The 17,652-nt window shown below is 43.2% G+C and overlaps 2 protein-coding genes across 3 annotated transcripts; one reads left to right on the plus strand and one right to left on the minus strand.

The window, feature by feature from the left end:
• The first annotated feature begins 249 nt into the window (after window positions 1-249).
• On the plus strand, window positions 250-7,382 carry csdc2b (cold shock domain containing C2, RNA binding b). Its single transcript, XM_055035438.1, has 4 exons — window positions 250-714; window positions 2,634-2,939; window positions 4,730-4,852; window positions 5,527-7,382. The coding sequence occupies exons 2-4, from the start codon at window positions 2,758-2,760 to the stop codon at window positions 5,687-5,689; spliced, it is 468 nt and encodes a 155-aa protein (XP_054891413.1). The 5' UTR covers window positions 250-714; window positions 2,634-2,757; the 3' UTR covers window positions 5,690-7,382.
• Window positions 7,224-17,275, minus strand: LOC129363365 (phosphomannomutase 1). 2 transcript variants are annotated; one of them, XM_055035436.1, is made up of 9 exons: window positions 16,935-17,275; window positions 16,378-16,495; window positions 14,309-14,385; window positions 14,068-14,159; window positions 13,793-13,892; window positions 13,085-13,160; window positions 11,611-11,726; window positions 10,388-10,619; window positions 7,224-7,336 (listed from the first exon to the last, which is right to left on the minus strand). In XM_055035436.1, exons 1-8 carry the CDS (start codon window positions 17,016-17,018, stop codon window positions 10,422-10,424), a joined length of 861 nt encoding a protein of 286 aa, XP_054891411.1. In that variant the 5' UTR covers window positions 17,019-17,275; the 3' UTR covers window positions 7,224-7,336; window positions 10,388-10,421. The 2 variants fall into 2 exon arrangements, with proteins under 2 accessions (XP_054891411.1, XP_054891409.1); XM_055035434.1 differs by lacking the exon at window positions 7,224-7,336 and having other exon boundaries at window positions 9,824-10,619.
• Window positions 17,276-17,652: the final 377 nt, after the last annotated feature.

Consider the following 17,652-nt stretch of genomic DNA (forward strand, 5'->3'; position numbering starts at 1 on the left):
ATCATGTTGATACTGCTGCTGCTCAATGTTTGTTGAATAAAAAAAACACTCGGTCGACGTTTCAGTCGTCACACATCCGCACATTTCAAACGACTTGCGTTTGAAATCAGCAGTGAAGGCTGGTGAAGGACACGGACACGGTGTTCACTGGCAGCCCACTCAGAAAGCAGGTCAAGGTTCACCGACTCGCCCGTCAGCGCTGCTCCAGCTGGGAAAGTTGATCCAAATCCCCGACAGTTCCTCGCTCTCGTTTATTTTCCCGAGGAAACGTGTCAGGTTGTTGTCAACCACTTTCCGCGCTTTCCCTGCGGAATCCAGCAGGAATGCGTGACCTCACCGCTCGGCGTGCAGCAGCTGGCTGGCTGGCTGCAGGCCGAATAAATAAAACCGTGTTCGTGTGTGACAGCCCGCTTCAGACTGCCGCAAAGATCCCTCTGCGGATGCAGGTCAGGAGCAGGAGGAGGAGGAGGAGGAAGAAGGTGGATGACCAAAGTCACTTTCACGCACAAGTCGCATCACGCCATCGGAATCTCCTGCAGCTGCGCAGACCCTCTGCAGTCAACTCCAGCGCCACGCCAGGGTTTTTCCGGACGATCTGCGCGGATTTGCGCGACTTATTTATTTAATTTGCGCCTTATATAATCCGCATCGAGCCAAAACACACACAGAGAGAGAGAGAGAGAAGCGATCGGATCGTCTTCGGGCACCCATGCCGTGAGTAGCTCAGTGTGTGTGTGTTTATTTATTTATTTGGTGTGTGTGTGTATGCATGAAGGTCTGGGTTGCTTTGTTTCCCCCCCGCCAGATCGGAACAATGATGGTTGTTCTACAGGAGAACAGATTCTTTTTCTGCGGGTTTGTTTTATTCATCAACCTCACGCGGACAGCGGCGACCTTTCACCCCGCTTTTGTCTGACTTTTCTATTGTCTGGTTGTCGCTCCGGTGATCCGCTCACTGCCTTTCACCCCGATTCAGAGAAACTAGTGGGATGTGAGGGCGAGTCTGTCTGCTGAAAGTGCAAATGAGTGCAGCTGGTGAAAAAATGTCTCCAAGATTTTTCTTTATTTTTTTTTTATTCTTCTAAATGCCCACATGTCAAGAATTTTACCGAAGACAAGGACAATATTTTATTTTTTCGATTTAAAAAAAAACATTTAAGCGATTCATTTCGGTTACTGTATTTGTATCGCAAGAGTTTATATATGTATATACATACATATATCGTGGTCGCGATCCTCGTGATGCAGTCCTGCAGGGGCAGTGAGACATATGCAGCCTGTCATATGGAAACGGGTCTCTGACGTCACGAACGCCCCACTCTGCAGCTGCTCTGACGTCACGCCGCCTGCCGGCGTCATCGCAGGAGGACAGAAAGCGGGGTGGACGTAAAAATGAGCGCAACGCGTCAGCTGCTCGTCCTCCAGACTCATGACGGGGTGAAGCGATGCGTCATAAGGCGAGTCACAAGCGGCGTTTGGAGGAGCTGCGAGGTGACGTGGAGACCCGCGGCAGTATATTGTTTTAGTAATCGATTATTCTGTTGATTGTTCTGGTGATCGATCGGGGAAGATAGGCAGATTTTTGTATTTACCCACTTCATCCTTTTTTTTTCTCTGTTTTTTTAATCTACTATAGGAGAAATAAATTAAATGATGAAAACAAACAATTCACTTTAGATAAATATTTGTTGTCTAAGCTACAAAAATATATAATTCCTTTAGTGCATTTTTGATTATTTGTGGAATATCTGATACTTTTTTTCTCTCTATCCACCAGTCAGACAGGTGGATAGTGTTCCCAACGTGAAGCTGACACACACACACGCACACACACGCACACACACACACACACACACACACACACACACACACACACACACACACACACACACACACACACACACACACACACACACACACACAGTATGATCAGCAAAGACTGACAAAGTCTCTATAACTACTGTTAGGAACAAAAGTAGTTGTTCCTAACAGTAGTTGTTTATTGAAGCCAACTCTTCTTCCTTGAAGTGTTTCCTTACGGTTTTTACTGATAATGAAAGAATTTCTTACTTGAATAAACAGGACTCTTTACTTACAGACTATATATATATATATATATATATATAGTTTTTTTTTTTTCCAGCAATATATAGTGGCTTGTTTTAATTCCTTAATATTGCAGAAAAAGTATTTGTACCATTGGCAGATACATTAATTTATTACAAGGGAAAAATAAGGGAAATAATCTGTCAACATAGATTAACCTATTATATATAATAGGTTAATCTCTTCTGGCTGTTGGCTGTCACTGTTTGGAAAATATAAGATGTTAAACTTGCTAATTGGTTTACTGTAAATTTACTGTTTATCAGCTGATGTTATTTTCGAAACATTGCAGAATTAAATACCCCTCTGCATTTTAAAATTCAGACATCTGGAAGATTAAAATCAATTGCCATAATAAAATATATTGGTAAACTAATAATAGTTTTGTTACACACTTAGAAGGATAAAACATCTGGTGTTGACATGTTGACAGTGGCGCCAAATGAAAATCTGCTTTCGGCCCCAAAAAGGCTTGGACCGGCCCTGCACCACATCCCCTTAATGTCTCTTATGTTTTGTCTTTCCAGTAAGTGTTGTTGACGGAGCTCAATCGGCGGCGCTGACCCACGGTGTGAGGTGGGCGTCTCACTCACAGAGGACAGACCAGGTTGATCACGTCGTCTTCCTCAACCCTCCTTCATCTCGTCTGACATGGCGGACCCCAGCATCACGTCTCCCTCCCGAACGCCCATACGCTCCCCCCACGCCCCGCTTAACCTCTCCTTCCCGTTCCCGCGGGACGGGAACAGGGCGTGGCAGGAAGGGAGGGAACCCCCGCTTCCCCGCGACCTGCCCAGCCCGCTGCCGACCAAACGGAACCGCACCTACTCGGCGTACGTCAGAGAAGTAGAAGCTTTCCTCCGTCGTGGAGTTTATTAATAACACCCCACCATAGCTAACCTACAGCTAGCTATGGCTAAAGCCACTTCACCACAGCTAACCTACAGCTAGCTATGGCTAAAGCCACTTCACCAAAGCTAACCTACGGCTAGCTATAGCTAAAGCTACTTCACCAAAGCTAACCTACAGCTAGCTATGGCTGAAACTACTTCACCAAAGCTAACCTACAGCTAGCTATAGCTGAAGCTACTTCACCAACGCTAACCTACAGCTAGCTATGGCTAAAGCTACTTCACCATAGCTAATAAAAAAGCTACAGCTCCCTGCAGCTAAAGCTACTTCACCTAGGTTAGCTTAAGGTAAAGTAGCTTTAGCTGCAGCTTTACTCGTGTCTTTAGCTATCTAGACTGCATTAGAAAAAGTGGCAACAATCTTTGTCTTCTATTTAAAAGCCCCATTTGGTTTGGAGGTGAATCATTTTTGTTATTCATCAGGGAGGATTTTCTATGAAATAAAGCTTTGTAAAAACTTTTTATTCCACTGCGCATTCGTACATTTTACAATCCTAGCAGGAGCCAACCTGTCTGTGGATGAGCGACTCTTTTCCTACGTTGAGGCACAGTGTTCCAGTAACTTCCACTTCTGGTTAAAAGTCACAGTTTAATCATTTTTTTCTCACATACTCTGTTTTTCCTGATTTACTGTGCAGAAAAGCAAAACTTTGAACGTTTACTGATTTAGAAGGGCTTTCCCTCCATTATTATTATTATTATTTTTGGCAATGAGAATAGATGGGATTTCAACGTTGTCAGAAAAACGCATTGGGTCCGACACCAGAATGGGCATAAAGGGGCAGTAGACCAAGGTCACAATTTTTAATTTAAGAGGTGATCCAACATATTTTTCTTTCCTATTTTTTTAAATGAATATGTGTTTAGCAAACATTTTACTTTATATAAAACGCCCAAATCATCTGAGTTGTATTATTTCAGGATATTTTGTAATGTAAACACTAATCAAGTGTTTGAAAATTATGGAGTTACAGTAATACTTTTTGTGTATAGCACCTTTTTAAGTGTTACAAAGTGTTTTACATTCAAATAAATCTGTTGGAACAGCATCATAAATTATATGTACCTACCTCCTACCTCACTGGATAGGCCACCAAAACTGATTCTGGGCCTGCCTTTCACATTAAAAGGCTTTTAAAAAACACTGACATTCATGCTTGAGTAGTGAAAAATGGAAAAACGTGTGAATACTTCAGGAATACGTTGTGTAACATTGTAACAGTTGCATTACAAAGGCAGATACAAGGTTTCCCCTAGAAAACTTGCTAAGCCCGGTGGTTGGGCGCTGAGCAGTCACTCATCCAGTGATCTGTTGTGGTTTTCAGTCAAAAAAATGTTCAAAGTTGACAGGAAATGTGAAAATATCACTTGATAATTATGTGTTGCTGGAAGTTTGGAAGATTAATTTCTGGAAACCAACTATAAAGTCTTAAAAAATGTAAGCATTAAAAAAAAAAAGTAAATAAGTAAGCAATGCTAAGCCTGGTGGAGCATTTGTAAAGCCTGGTGGGCCGCCAGGCTTATACTACAATGGAGGGAAAAACCCTGAGATGAATGTCCTTTTAATCTGTCATGTAAAGGGAGAAAGTGATTTCTATTGCGTGCCGTGAAGCTCTGTTGTTGAATTTCTTTCAATAACACCGAAAAAAGTGACTTATCCTAACTAATTTTGTGCTTCTCTCTGTGATTTAATGTCACCCTTTTGTCCGCAGCACGGTCCGCGCTCACTCAGGTCCAGTTTTCAAGGGCACTTGCAAGAACTTCTCCAGATCACAAGGCCACGGCTTCATCCAGCCGATGCACGGCGGAGAAGACATCTTCGTTCACATCTCAGAGTAAGTTAGAAACGGCGAGCAGACGCGCTGCGCTAAATAAATTGCGGGTGCCGCCTCACCTGTGGCGTCCGGATCTGGAAATAGCCTTTCTCTTTATGCCAAGGAGAGCGTCTGATGTTGGAACAGGCAGAGCAAATTCTGCACACTCTGCACTCTGTCCTCTCGCTTTCCCAAAATCACAGAGTTGCTCATTGTGCTGAGTCGAAGCATCTTATTTTAAGGCCAGGAAAAAAAAAATACATGGGAGTTAGTTTTGTCTTCTTTCAAGTGTACTTGCATTAAAACTAGATAAAAAAAAAAATACTTGGTAAAATTTTGTGTATACCCATGCAAAGAGATTTAGCAGCATTAAGACGGGACCATGGGTTTTTATTGAGCTTAAAAAAACAAACATCACAGGTCCAAATTAAGTGTTAAGTGTTTTCCCCATAATTATAGGTGCAGCAATTGGAGACTTTTGACCTCTCAGCTAAAAACTGTGAACTTCAGGAGCTTTTCTATTAAATTTTCTTGACTTGGATCTAAAACAAACAAAAAAAATCAAATAAGTAAATCAGACTTCCCAGTTCAAATCCCCCGTTTTGATTCGTTTTAAAAAGAAACAAGCGCAACGTTTCCGCTTGTTTCTTTTTCTCAAAGAAAAACGGAACCGCTTCTGTTTGTCTGCGTTGCAGCATCGAGGGCGAGTACGTCCCCGTCGAGGGAGACGAGGTCACGTACAAGGTGTGCCGAGTTCCCCCTAAGAACATTAAGGTGCAGGCGGTGGAGGTGAAGATCATCCACCTCAACCCGGGGACAAAACACGAGACCTGGTCCGGACAGATCATCAGCTCGTAGTCGCCGAGATCCGCTGCCGGAGGACGGCGACGCTCCGGCTCGTGTCGGCGGCGCTCCTGGACTCTTTGCTTCGTTTAAAACAACAACAACAAAAAAAAAAACAAACGTCATCTTTTAGAAATATATGTTACTCTGCTCTGTGTCAGTCGGAGCTGATATGAAATCGTTACTGTTGCAGGCAGGTACTGATAGGTTCTGGTTAAGCTACTGCAACAAATCCTCTTTGTGTTATTTATGTTTAAATTGAAGCGGGGACCAAAAATGAACAAGTGGGAGGAGGGGCTTTTTTTTTGTTTGTGTTAGTTTGTTCACAGTTGGTGTAAAAAAAAAAAAAAGATACTGGGAACAACATTAATCATGTCTGTAGCGAGGACTGCAGCGCGCACGTGTGTGTGTGTGCGTGTGTGTGAGGACACGGTGTGTTTTCAGTTTTACTTCCCCTCTTTGCAGCTGTACTGCATCAAAGTTTCCAGGGTCACATGTTTGCTGCGAGGGTTTTGCCGTGGGACTCATCCCACCCAGTCTGCGCTGTCGCCACGTCAAACGTGCAAATTTAAAGGTGGATTGTATGAAACTCAGACAACAGCTGATGCAAAAGGAGGCGACGTTCAGGAGTAAGACGGGTTAGTCAGGGGAAAGCCAGGGAAGCCGTGAGGACTTCTTACTTCTCCTCTCATGTCTGCTTACTGGTTTCACATCATTATTAAAAAAACCCCCCACAAAGTATCATGTGACAGACGCAGGAAGGGTTCATTTGACCTTGAGCAGACAAACTACTGCCTTTTTATCAACAGTGAAAAGAAACATTTCCAAGTCAGTAGTGATTCCTTTATACACATGAATCTGAAATTGGGTATAGGACAGGAAACAAAAGAAGATGTTACAAGGGGAAGACATTTTTAGCTATATTTTTTGAGGAGAAGAAAAGAAAAGGCCTTTTTGAAAATAAAGTAAAAGTTTAAAAATTCTCAAGGAATCCCAGATCAGTGAAGGCTAATCCAGCTCCAGGTTGAGCTGTCGAAACGTTTTAGATTCTGAACAAGTTGTCAAAACATGTTGTAATTGTCCTTTAGTTGAGTGCAGAATAGGAATCTGCGAGTCAGTGCAACGTTTTTCTTTTACATTTCACAATGTAAATGTATGGACAACAGAAAACCACTCAGCAGCAGAAATGTCAACGATACTTTTATGTTTTTGTTTATGTTTTTGAGTACCTGGGCTGCCCCCGGATGGAATGACCCCGAGGGCAGAGAGCCACGTCGTCCACATAAAAATAGAAATACACTGCACACATATCCATAAAAGTGAATTTACTTCACCGTCCCCTGTGTGGATATCCCTTCATTTGTGTGTGAATCGATATATTTTTTCGTCAGATTATCACACGCTTTGCATTTTGACCTGCGACTTTGCATCAGAAATGTCACGGCTGTGGCTTTTACTGCCGGTGAGTGAAAATTGTGTGTTTGGGGAAATGTGAAGGCCTGAGTCACCTTATCCTTTCGGTCACATTGTTAAAGGAACTCCTCACATCGCAGCTTCTCAGGCTAAACGGGACAACACACCTCGTTTTCGACTGCAAGTTTCCCTCCGTCACGTGTGTCCGTGTTGTTGCCTGAAAGGGTGCTTTTATCACTTCAACTGAGCCTTGGAAAAAAACAAAAAAACATTAAAGTGTGATTTATGATTTGAAGGGAAGGTGTGCTTCTTCTGAGTCTGATCACTCTACAACTCAAATTAAGAGTTAAATGTTGAAGAAAGCATGAAGATGAACTGCAGCCACGAGAAAACCCTCCAAAAAGTCATTAGAGGGAAAAGGCGACATCTAGTGGTTAGAAGCTGAATTACATGGTTGGTTTGGACAGCGAAACACAGGAGGAAAACATCCTGAAAATACAACAAATAAACACCAAAAGGCAGCAAGGTTTTAAAAAGAGATTTATTACGTTAAATAGTTTTTTCCGCCTCCACAAGTGGTTGAGAAACCAACATGTTATATCTTCCAGTTACTGCCACAGAAACGTTATAAAGCGACTGTCAGCTTTGCATTTAAAGTCCGCTGTAGCCCTTCAGCTTGAAGGAGTGTTTATAGTCGGATTTTGATTTGTTTTTATTTGTATGGGTGTTTGTTTGTCCCCAAACCATAAAACACAAGGCATGTACATTCAAAATCTGGTTAAAATCACTTAAAACAGTGGCGGAAAGCGAGCATACATTTCATAAAATGTTCTCAAGCTCAGAAATTTTGAGGCTTTAATGGGACGGAGATTTTACCTGCAGCAAGGTGAACCAATCAGAAAGCATCTTGCTGGTCTCAAAAGCTCAATTCACTGGTTGAGATGAATTCCCACTTTCATTTCTAAACATCCAGTCTGTGCAAAAGTCATCAGATGGTCACAGAATAAATTAGTTTTAGCGTCTTCCAGGATTTTTTGTTTTGTTTTTCAAATCTATTTCAGTTATTCAGGCAAATGTGTGCAGACACGGTGCAGAAGTTTTGGCCTGATACACAAACATGTTTCTGGAATGTTTTCAACCTTCAGCTTTCTTAATGAACGACTCAAAACCGTTAAAAAAGATTCAAATAAAACCAGGAACCTGCAATGCAGCATGCAACTGAGATACATAAAGGCTGAATATATTTTGGACGGTACTTGAAAAGGTGAAAGTTGAGAGGGGGTTCTGTTGAGCGACTACGAGCAGTAATCGTCTTACATGCTGCAGACAGCACCTACATTTTCGTTTTTGCTAACGTCTAGACGAATGTGAATAACTATGGATGAACATCAAAATCAAATCAACTCCAAAAAATGTGAAAATTTCATTTCGTATATTAAGATATTGACCAACCATGTAATTCAGCTTCTAACCACTAGATGTCGCCTTTTCCCTCTTTTCCCTTCGTATGTTAAGATATTGACTTAATACTTTCTATTTATATAAGTGACAGACTGCAGCTTTAAAGTGATCAGGAATCTAAAAGCTGCTGTAAAGTTTCTGGTCGGCCTTCATTCCTTTCACTGCTTGAGCGATAAAAAAAAAAAAGATATGTTAAGATATTGACTTAACATACGAAGGGAAAAGAGGGAAAAGGCGACATCTAGTGGTTAGAAGCTGAATTACATGGTTGGTTCTGCCAGCAAAATAAAGGAGAAAAACATCCTGAAAATATGTAAGTTTGACAAGTTTGAAAAAAACGTACCCTTGTCTTCATTCTGTGAACTCTGATTAAAGAAAATTAGAATCCTCCCTTTTAAATCTGCTGACATCTAGTAGTTATTACAACTAAAACCTAGCGATCAGGCCCGAAACCTGGGAGTAGTGATGGACTCGGACTTGAACCTCCAGAGCCACATAAAGACAGTAACAAAATCGGCCTTCTATCACCTGAAGAACATCTCCAGGATTAGAGGACTAATGTCTCAGCCAGATCTAGAGAAACTCATTCATGCGTTTGTCTTTAGTCGCATTGATTATTGTAACAGCGTCTTCACAGGCCTGTCCAACAAATCAATCAAACAGCTGCAACTGATCCAGAATGCTGCTGCTCGCGTTCTCACTAGAACCAGGAAGATAGAGACATAACACCAGTTTTAAAGTCCCTCCACTGACTCCCTGTAGCTCAAAGAATAGATTTTAAAATACTGTTGTTAGTTTATAAATCACTGAACGGTTTAGCACCACAATACATCAAAGATCTGCTGTTGTTGTATCAACCTTCCAGACCTTTCAGGTCTTCTGGTTCTGGTCTGCTCTGCATCTCCAGAACCAGAACCAAAAGAGGAGAAGCAGCTTTCAGCATCTATGGACCAAAAATTTGGAACAAACTTCCAGAAAACTGTAAAACAGCGGAAACCCTGACTTCCTTCAAATCTCAAGTAAAAACGCACCTGTTTAGAGTTGCATTTGAAATGTATGGATTTGATTTTGTGGATATGTATGTAATTTTTTTATTTTTTATTATTTATTTTTTTTCCTGTTGTGGGCAACGGGGCCCGGCGAATACCTGTGGTTAAACGGACGGCGGAGTCCGGCGGTAACAGGCGCTTAAATTCCGTGTCAAAGGGAAGGGGGAAGAAAGGGAAAGCAGAGGGAAAAAAAAAAAAAACTTGGTATTTATTCTATGTTGCATCCCTTTGTGTTTTGTGTTTATGATGTAAAGCACTTTGAAATGCCTTGTAGCTGAAATGTGCTATACAAAAAAAATTTGATTGATTGATTGATTGTTCCCTTAAGTGCATTGAAAAGGAGTTCATAGTTCCTTCAGGACACTCGAGAAGTTGATGTAAATATTTGACACCAGATAGTTAAACAGCTGACGTATTAAAACGGATCCAGTTAAAAAATCACAGCACCTGGAATGTTGTGTCCCTTTGGTACGTCCTACACTTTAACTAGAGTGTAGAAGAAGATAATCACCAAAAACAAAACAGAAATCCTGTTGCAGTCTGAGTCTCCTCCGTCCCGCTCCCTGACTGCGGTGAGTTTGTCATTAACTACATGATGCAGTTATTAGTGCAAAATATCACTTCCTACCCAAAGTGATCTGGAAGATAAATATCCCTGTTCATTTATGGTTCATTTCAAGGTTACAGCAGTCAAACTTAGTTTTTGGCACAGTACTTAAACAACAACATCTGCTGCCTGTTTCTTTAAATAAAACCCACCTCCTGCCTTCCACTCATACATGAAACTAACATCATTATCAAGGAGGCGTCAGCAGCCGGGCCACTCAGCACTTCATCAAAAGCCTGCGCTCGATACTCCTGCTGCCGTCCAGTTCGGAGGGGCTTTTGGCTGGAGGGATGGCGATGCGGCGCGGCGACGGGTCGAAGAAAAGTTCGCGGCAGAGCCGGGCAGTGTGCTCTGGCGAGTAGACGGTGAAGCCGATCGTCCGCGGGTCGTTGAAGATTTCGTAGTCGTTTCCTCCCTGGAGACAGGAGCAGCGGCGTCATAAACGCGTCACATCATGACTAAAACCAGCAACCAGGTCAAACATCCAAGAACAAATGAAGGCTTTATTCTCTGAGTCTGAGCTTTTCACCCCCCAGCAAACCATCACAGTGAAAACCAAAGAGAAGCTGTTTGTTTACACGGCTCTCGAAAGGTTTTGGTTATTCTTAAAGGGGCAGCGTCATGTAAAATTAGCTTCTTATGAACACATCGCCTGCATATGCCTGCATGAGAAATCCTTTAATCTTCATGGCAGCAGTTCAGCTGTACAAAACGCCCGCAGGGACCGAGCACCGCCTTCAAATCTCAGCCCATCTGAAGCAGAGCAACAAACCACTTAAAGTCAGAGGTGTAGCTATCCGTGGCTACGTGCAATTTGAAGCGTGGAGGAAGCTCTGCGTGAGTTTCCAAGGTAACAAATAATATGAACTTTGGTGAGTCAATTTAAGTGTTTTGATGAAAACGAAACTCTTTGCTGCTGCAGTGCCAGGTCACCGGCTCTGCGCTCGTATATTCAGCCTTCCTGGGAGCGGCGCGCAGAGAGCAGCTGAAACGCCGCTCGTAAATTTTACGACGTTCAAACCGGAACGGTACGTTCATCAGGCAGCGGAGCAGCTTGGTCCTTAAGTTTCGTTTTCACATAGCAGAGAGGAGACATGCTAACGCTAGACTGGCAGTTCAGCAACCTTCCTGGGATTTTATTCACTGGTTCAAGCTTGTTTCCAGAACTAAGTGATAAATCGTTGCGAGTTGTTTTGGCATTGCAGCTTCCTGAACCAGGTTGATTGGTGTTAAGGTGGCTTTTGGAGCAACAATTGAAGAAACGGAGGTAGACTCTTAAACATCATTAATAAGGAACCTGGTCTGTTTTCAGAAGAGTGACGGAGGATCACTCCTTTTATTTTGCCCTCCTGCTGGTTGTAAACTCCGGCGTTCTGTGTTGACGTCGGTAAAGGACGTGATCTTACGTCTGAGGTTTCGTTGCCAAAGAAGTAGATGGCGTCCAGGCCTTCGTTCTCCAGCAGGTCTAAGCAGAGCCGCTTGTCCCAGCCCTCAGGGAAAACATCGAAACTGATGAGCCCACCTGAAACGAGACGAGCGTGGACACGTCACCATGGCAACGTGTCAATGGCTCCAGGCCAATTCACAACAGGTTGTTGCTAGGCAACCAAAGAGTGAGGGAGTTAGTTGATGCCACCAACCTTGATGAGCTGGTGGTGTGAGCAGCAGATAAAACCTTTCCTGTGCCTACATCTCCCAGAATGCCATGCGGTTCTGGATTGGAGTTCACTGACTATTCCATATTTTGAATATTCTGTTTATTGATATGAATCAAGTGTTGATCACCATAGATACTGCTATTGATCTATACTTTCAAGAGTTACATTGTTTGAGAGAAAATCGGACAAAATCAACAAAACACCACTGGGTTGTGATATTTTGTTTTCACCAAGCCTGCAGAACATTTCCTGTAATTAAAGCCTCAACGTAAAACCAGACTGCAGTGAAAAAAGCTGCAACGATCCGTCTCCGCTGAGCTTCAACTCACATGAGACGAGCGCGGAGGAAAACAAAGCAGGCGGTCAGGTTAACCCATTAACCCGTCTTGCCTCCGGGAACCGGCCAATTGGGAGGCTCTGTTCTCACACGCCCTCGTCCCGGGTCTGTCACAAACACCTCCACGCCCAGAAGATAAACAACAACTCAGAGCTCCGGCCCCAACCTTCACTTTGAGCCTGCACGTTTTAAAAACGCTAAAAGCCCAGGTTGTTGGCCGACCTGAATCATTTAATGCAGAATCCTTCCAGAGGAGGAAGCTGATACCTGGACACACTGACTGGGCTGCGTCGAGTTATATCAGCTGATGAGGGCGTAGAGAAACTTTAGGAAAAAGCAAACAAATAAACCTTCCGGACCCGCCAAGGCGTTTTCACCGCGTTTGAGAGTCAATGTCGTAAAGGTTTGGGCTGTGGCGTTTTTCCACGGCGACCACGAAAGCCCCGACATTCAGCAGACGGGCTTTCGAGGAAACCGAACGGGCCTAACGCGTCGTCAGCGGCGCGGCAAGGCACGTAAACAAACACCCAGCACCTTCTGCTGCGGTGTGTCGTCAACAGAGCGAGAAGGAACAGCGAGTGTGTAATAGTTAACCAGCACAAAGGTTCAGCATGAGCCAAAGGTGGGCCGGCGGAGGGAGGGTGGTTGGGGTTCAGTTGTCTTTTATCAACAGATAAGGAGCAACAAGCAGACGGAAACGCTGTAAAAGTGGTTTGGCGCAGAGCCGAACCGTCGTAAACAGGTTGTTGTTTTTCTTCCTGAGAGCGTCGCCAGAAACAAGATGTTCCATCTGCTCACGGTGCCGCTCTGTTTGCCCTTCCTGCGCGGGCGCAGGGACAGACCCGAGGCGACGGGGACAGGATTCGCCACGTTGGACTCTCTCACCTTTGGTGAAGCGAAGCCCCTTTCCGGCAAACTCCTTTTTCAGGGCAGCAACAAATTTCTCCCGGATCTTCTCCCTCTGAGAAACGAGAAGCAAACGGGGTTTAGCTTCTGAAGACCTAAAACAATACAGACAGGGACAGTGGCTTGTTTTTTGTTATAAACCCCCTTTACTCTGATGCCACTTAAAAAACTTCTGAAACGACCTAATATAACCCGGTGTACTTGAAATAAAAGACAACTAACCTACACTGACTTTACAGCACGATATACGAGCTTAATATTTCACGAACATTGATGGAAGAGAAGTGAAGTTTAATAATCTGCCTGCTTTAATGTTGTTCCTCTAGTTTTTTTTTTTTTTCCCAATAGCTGAAATACACATCAAAAACATGTCAAACTGATTTCAATGCAGCTTCACTTTCTCTTTCTGAAAATAGAGGAAGATTACAGAGGAACGGCTAAACTTCTCCTCTGCTGATGTTTACTTCATTTATTTAGCCAGACTGTCAACCGACAGCGTTCAATCTGCTAGACTGTGTCAACAGGTCAACGTTTGACCTTTGTTTCCTGTCCAACGAGGTCACGCCTTAGAGAGGGAGACAGACAAGAGAGTTTGCTTCGCCCCATCCTGTCGGCCTTCAGATCGAATCATTCTCTTGTCGTGTCGATTTAGCAACTTTCTGTCTTTTCCAGGCGAACGGTATTTACCTTGTCTATTTCGGAAAATTCGATCCTCTCCTCCTGGGTGCAGCTGCGACCGATGGGCGAAATGTTAATCATCCCGTTCCTGAACTCAATAAACGTTCCCCTGCGGGAAGAAAAGGAGCGTGATTGGATGCTTTTAATTTAACGAGGTCACGTCTTAGAGAGAGAGACAGAAATCTGGCTCTCACTCTTCTGTTAGAGAAGTGCAAAGGAATAAACCCGTCCATTTGAATTGAAGAAACCCGGTGATCGTTTTCAGAAAGATTTGCGTGACGAACCTTTTCTTTGGCAGCTTAATGAGCCCCATGTACCGCAGGCAGAAGTTAATCAGATCCTGCAGCAGCTCCTCTCCCAGATGGTTCTGGATCGCCTGCAGGAGCAAAAAAAAACACATTTAAACTGGCTTCAGTGCAATCGCGCTAAATGGAGATTACCATTATTACTAAAGGAAATTTCTTTCCAGCATTATAAACTGGGGATTTCAGGCTTTGTTCTCACAGAAAATATGAAGTCACTTACGTGCTTCGAGAGGAGTTTCCCGTCTTTATATTGAACCGTCCCGTTTTCAGCAAACACGTAGTCAAACTTGTGAATCACTGAAAGGGAGACAACACACAAAACGAGGCTAAATGCGATCGATTTTTTAATTGAGAATAGCAAGAATAGGAAAACAAAGTAGGATTCGACGCTGTTGTTAGACTAGTTGCTGATTATACCCCATTAAAAAAAAAGGCTGGAAGAGTTTTGATCAGTCATATCTCTCTTCTTCCTTTAGTCTGAGTTATCAACGGTTTGGTTTACTTTAGGAACCGATTTAATCCATATAAACTAAAAAAAAACCCTGAAATCAGATAGAAGATTCCTGCAAACGCTGTTGGAAAACAGTTTAAGACAGTTATTAATTCATTTAGGCTCCAAGTAGCAAGGTAAAAATATATCTAATAAAAACTTTTAACAGTGTAGATAAGAATAGAAACAGTATAAAATATTTCAGAACTACTTAAAGACTGTAGTTCTTCCTGAGGATATATGCAGTGGTGTACTACTGGCACAGAGTGCAAAATTTGCTAAATATTTCGAGATTAAAAACCTGAACTGAAAAACAGTCAGGCACAGAGTGAAGCAAAGAGGAAAGAGCTCATGTTATGTGGAAAGTTTGCTACACTTGTCAGCAAACTTCCATCTTCTCTGCGTTGAAAAGTCAAACAGCCAAGAAGATGTAACAATAACACCCAAAAAATATAAGATTTTCTAGCTTCAGACCAAAACACGCAGCCGCTAAGACAACCTGTTTCCAGGTAGAGCCTGCAAAACATCAAACCACCTCACTGTTTGCACTACATACACACGACTCTCTGCAGGTGATTGTGCATAAACAACATCTGGACACCCAAAACACTCAAACGTGTAGAGCAGACGAAGCCTCGCATTGGTTGTCTTAGCTTTTAGCGTTTCAAATATGCACCCAAATGCACCACCTTGGTCTTTTTTTGTGGGTAGAGAGGACATCAGCTGCAACCGAGCGCCAAGAGCAGCTTCACCTTTAACACACTTGGACGTGGAGCCGCATTGTGTTCCCACTCGGCACAATGCATCTGCATTCCAGCTGTCGGCTAATATTTACAGATAGACAAGCTATCAGCTGTCCGGTGCAGCTACGTGTTCCCTGCTCGGCGTGACGGTGTGCTTTGGAAACAAGAGTCATTCGAGGAGTCACGAGTTGGGAAAGTGAGCCAAACCGAAGCATGTGGGGCCAGAACTGAGTGGCATGCGACTCTGAGGTGCGGCTGTTGCGTTGCATTTCAGAATGGAAGCTCATGAATCGGACAAGCTGGGGAGTGGAAAAGTTGCTCGGCATCGAAAACAGGAACACCGAGCGGTTCCAGCTTTCTGACCTCAAGCTGTTAGAAAGCCGTCAGACAGCTCAAATGATACGTGGCTGGTTAAAATGACTTCTTGCTTATTCTGCTTCATGTTGTTCCTTTCTTTAATTGTGTGCTGATATATTGACAAACGCCTTTCATAGTTTCACCGTTTTTGTTGTCTCCATTTCTTGTTCGATGAGCTTGAGTGCTTTCACTCAAATCAAATGTATTATTATTATTATTACTATTATCAGAAGAGGCTGGAGTCATAAATTCTGCAATCTGTCCTCCACGTGAAATACTTTGAGAATCTTGTTTGCTCTTTTTGGACTTTAGACTATAATTACTGTGCAATATCAGTTATTATGAGGTAATTAATGTCTAATGTCTGGATGCAACTACGTTCAATAATAATGTTATATAATGTTGACACATTTCCACAAAAAACATTACAGTCCTGGTAACTGTAGCTCGTTTGCCTGCAGAACTTATGACACAAGATGTTCAAATCTTTAATGACAAGCAGCATAAATAACAGTATTTTGTAAATAAATGGCAAAAAACATTTTTTTAATCTGCTCTAATTGATTTGTCTCAGTTTCTCTGGGTTTCGGGTCATTTTCCTTCACCGTTCTCAGTCTTGTCTCTGCAGACCGACTCCAAGCCTTACAAAGAAACCTGCAAGAACAAAATGTGGTTAAGGCAGGATGCCGGCCTGCTCACCGTCGTCTCCTTCCCCGAGCTGCTCGGCTATCTTCGGGTAGTCGGACCCTCCCACGATGCCGATCTTCACCTTCCTCCTCAGAGTCTGGAGGAACTCGTCCAGCTTCGGGTCGATTTTCTGCAGATCACAAGACAACTTTGAGTGTTTTTATACACCTGTCGTCTGATAACGCGCGTGTCTCGGCGTGTACACTGCTGGGAGGAACATCTTAGTCATTAAAGTCATTACAGTGTGATAACATGACTGTAAAGGCTGGTTTCATGCTGTGACGTGTGAACTGTGCAGACATGAGGCAACAGACTCCAGGTCAGCCACAGCACAACAACCAGCACTTTACTGAATCTGCACACATGCATTCAAACAAACAAAGAGTCGCATGAAGTGACGATATTTGCATTTTTGTGTTGGCTCCGGTTTATGAGGAGACAGAATTAAAAATGTCTCCAGGCTGCATGATGAGGACACAGTGTGTTCTCCTCAGAGTGGGAGGCAAAGGATGCAGAGGAGGACTGAGCTGCTGCTGCTGCTCCTGCTGGTCGGAGGGATGTGGGCTTACCTCTCTCGGTGGGGTCAGCGTGCCGTCCACGTCAAACAGACACAGGGTGTTTCGCTGGGAGGAAAAGCCGCTTAAAGTCTCCATTTCCTCGCTGTTTTCTTCTGCAGGTTGAAAAGCGGGAGCTTCGGGCTGCTAAACTACATCCTGGTGTCCAAGAGGCTCCCTGAACAAACAGACTCCAGCTGGGGGTTTAAAGGAGATGTTCGTCCTCCTGTCCGAGCTGGAAGCCGCGTCCCGGTCCGTCGGTTCTGGTTCGAGTCCGTACGGCTCGGTGTGACAGCGAGGCGTGCGGTACGTGCCTGTTTCCTCCGCTGCGCCCTAAGACAGCGGAGCCCATTCAAGTCAGGCGGTGACGTAGAACGTGGGCGGGGCAACAGGCGGCTGACCTTTCACCTGTAAAGATGAGTTCAAGTGAGATAGTAAACAACAAAGGAGAAAGGATATTATATTATATTATATTATATTATATTATATTATATTATATTATATTATATTATATTATATTATATTATATTATATTATGATGTGTTATGTTATATTATTATTTTTTTGCATTTTAAATGCAAAATGTAAAGCAAGAATTATATACTTACAATGTAAATATTTTCTCTTCTCAAAGGCTTTAGTTTGTTAATAGATGTTCAAAAATGTAACTTCAGGTTTATCTTTCCAAAAGCTGTTGTGGATCACCCAGAGATTTTTGGACACATCTCAACCT

Source organism: Poeciliopsis prolifica, unplaced genomic scaffold (assembly GCF_027474105.1).
Source record: "Poeciliopsis prolifica strain line A6 unplaced genomic scaffold, Auburn_PproV2 SCAFFOLD010, whole genome shotgun sequence".
In the NCBI taxonomy this organism is placed as follows: domain Eukaryota; kingdom Metazoa; phylum Chordata; class Actinopteri; order Cyprinodontiformes; family Poeciliidae; genus Poeciliopsis; species Poeciliopsis prolifica.

Excerpts from the sequence above, each read along its gene's own strand:
- LOC129363365 (XM_055035436.1), bottom strand. The coding sequence starts at position 17,018 with ATGGAGACTTTAAGCGGCTTTTCCTCCCAGCGAAACACCCTGTGTCTG. Across the intron at positions 13,161-13,792 it reads AATTTTCCGAAATAGACAAG|AGGGAGAAGATCCGGGAGAA; the intron begins GTAAATACCGTT and ends CTCGTTTCTCAG. Across the intron at positions 11,727-13,084 it reads GGGGCTTCGCTTCACCAAAG|GTGGGCTCATCAGTTTCGAT; the intron begins GTGAGAGAGTCC and ends GTCTCGTTTCAG.
- csdc2b (XM_055035438.1), top strand. The coding sequence starts at position 2,758 with ATGGCGGACCCCAGCATCACGTCTCCCTCCCGAACGCCCATACGCTCC. Across the intron at positions 2,940-4,729 it reads CGGAACCGCACCTACTCGGC|CACGGTCCGCGCTCACTCAG; the intron begins GTACGTCAGAGA and ends TTTTGTCCGCAG. Across the intron at positions 4,853-5,526 it reads ATCTTCGTTCACATCTCAGA|CATCGAGGGCGAGTACGTCC; the intron begins GTAAGTTAGAAA and ends TCTGCGTTGCAG.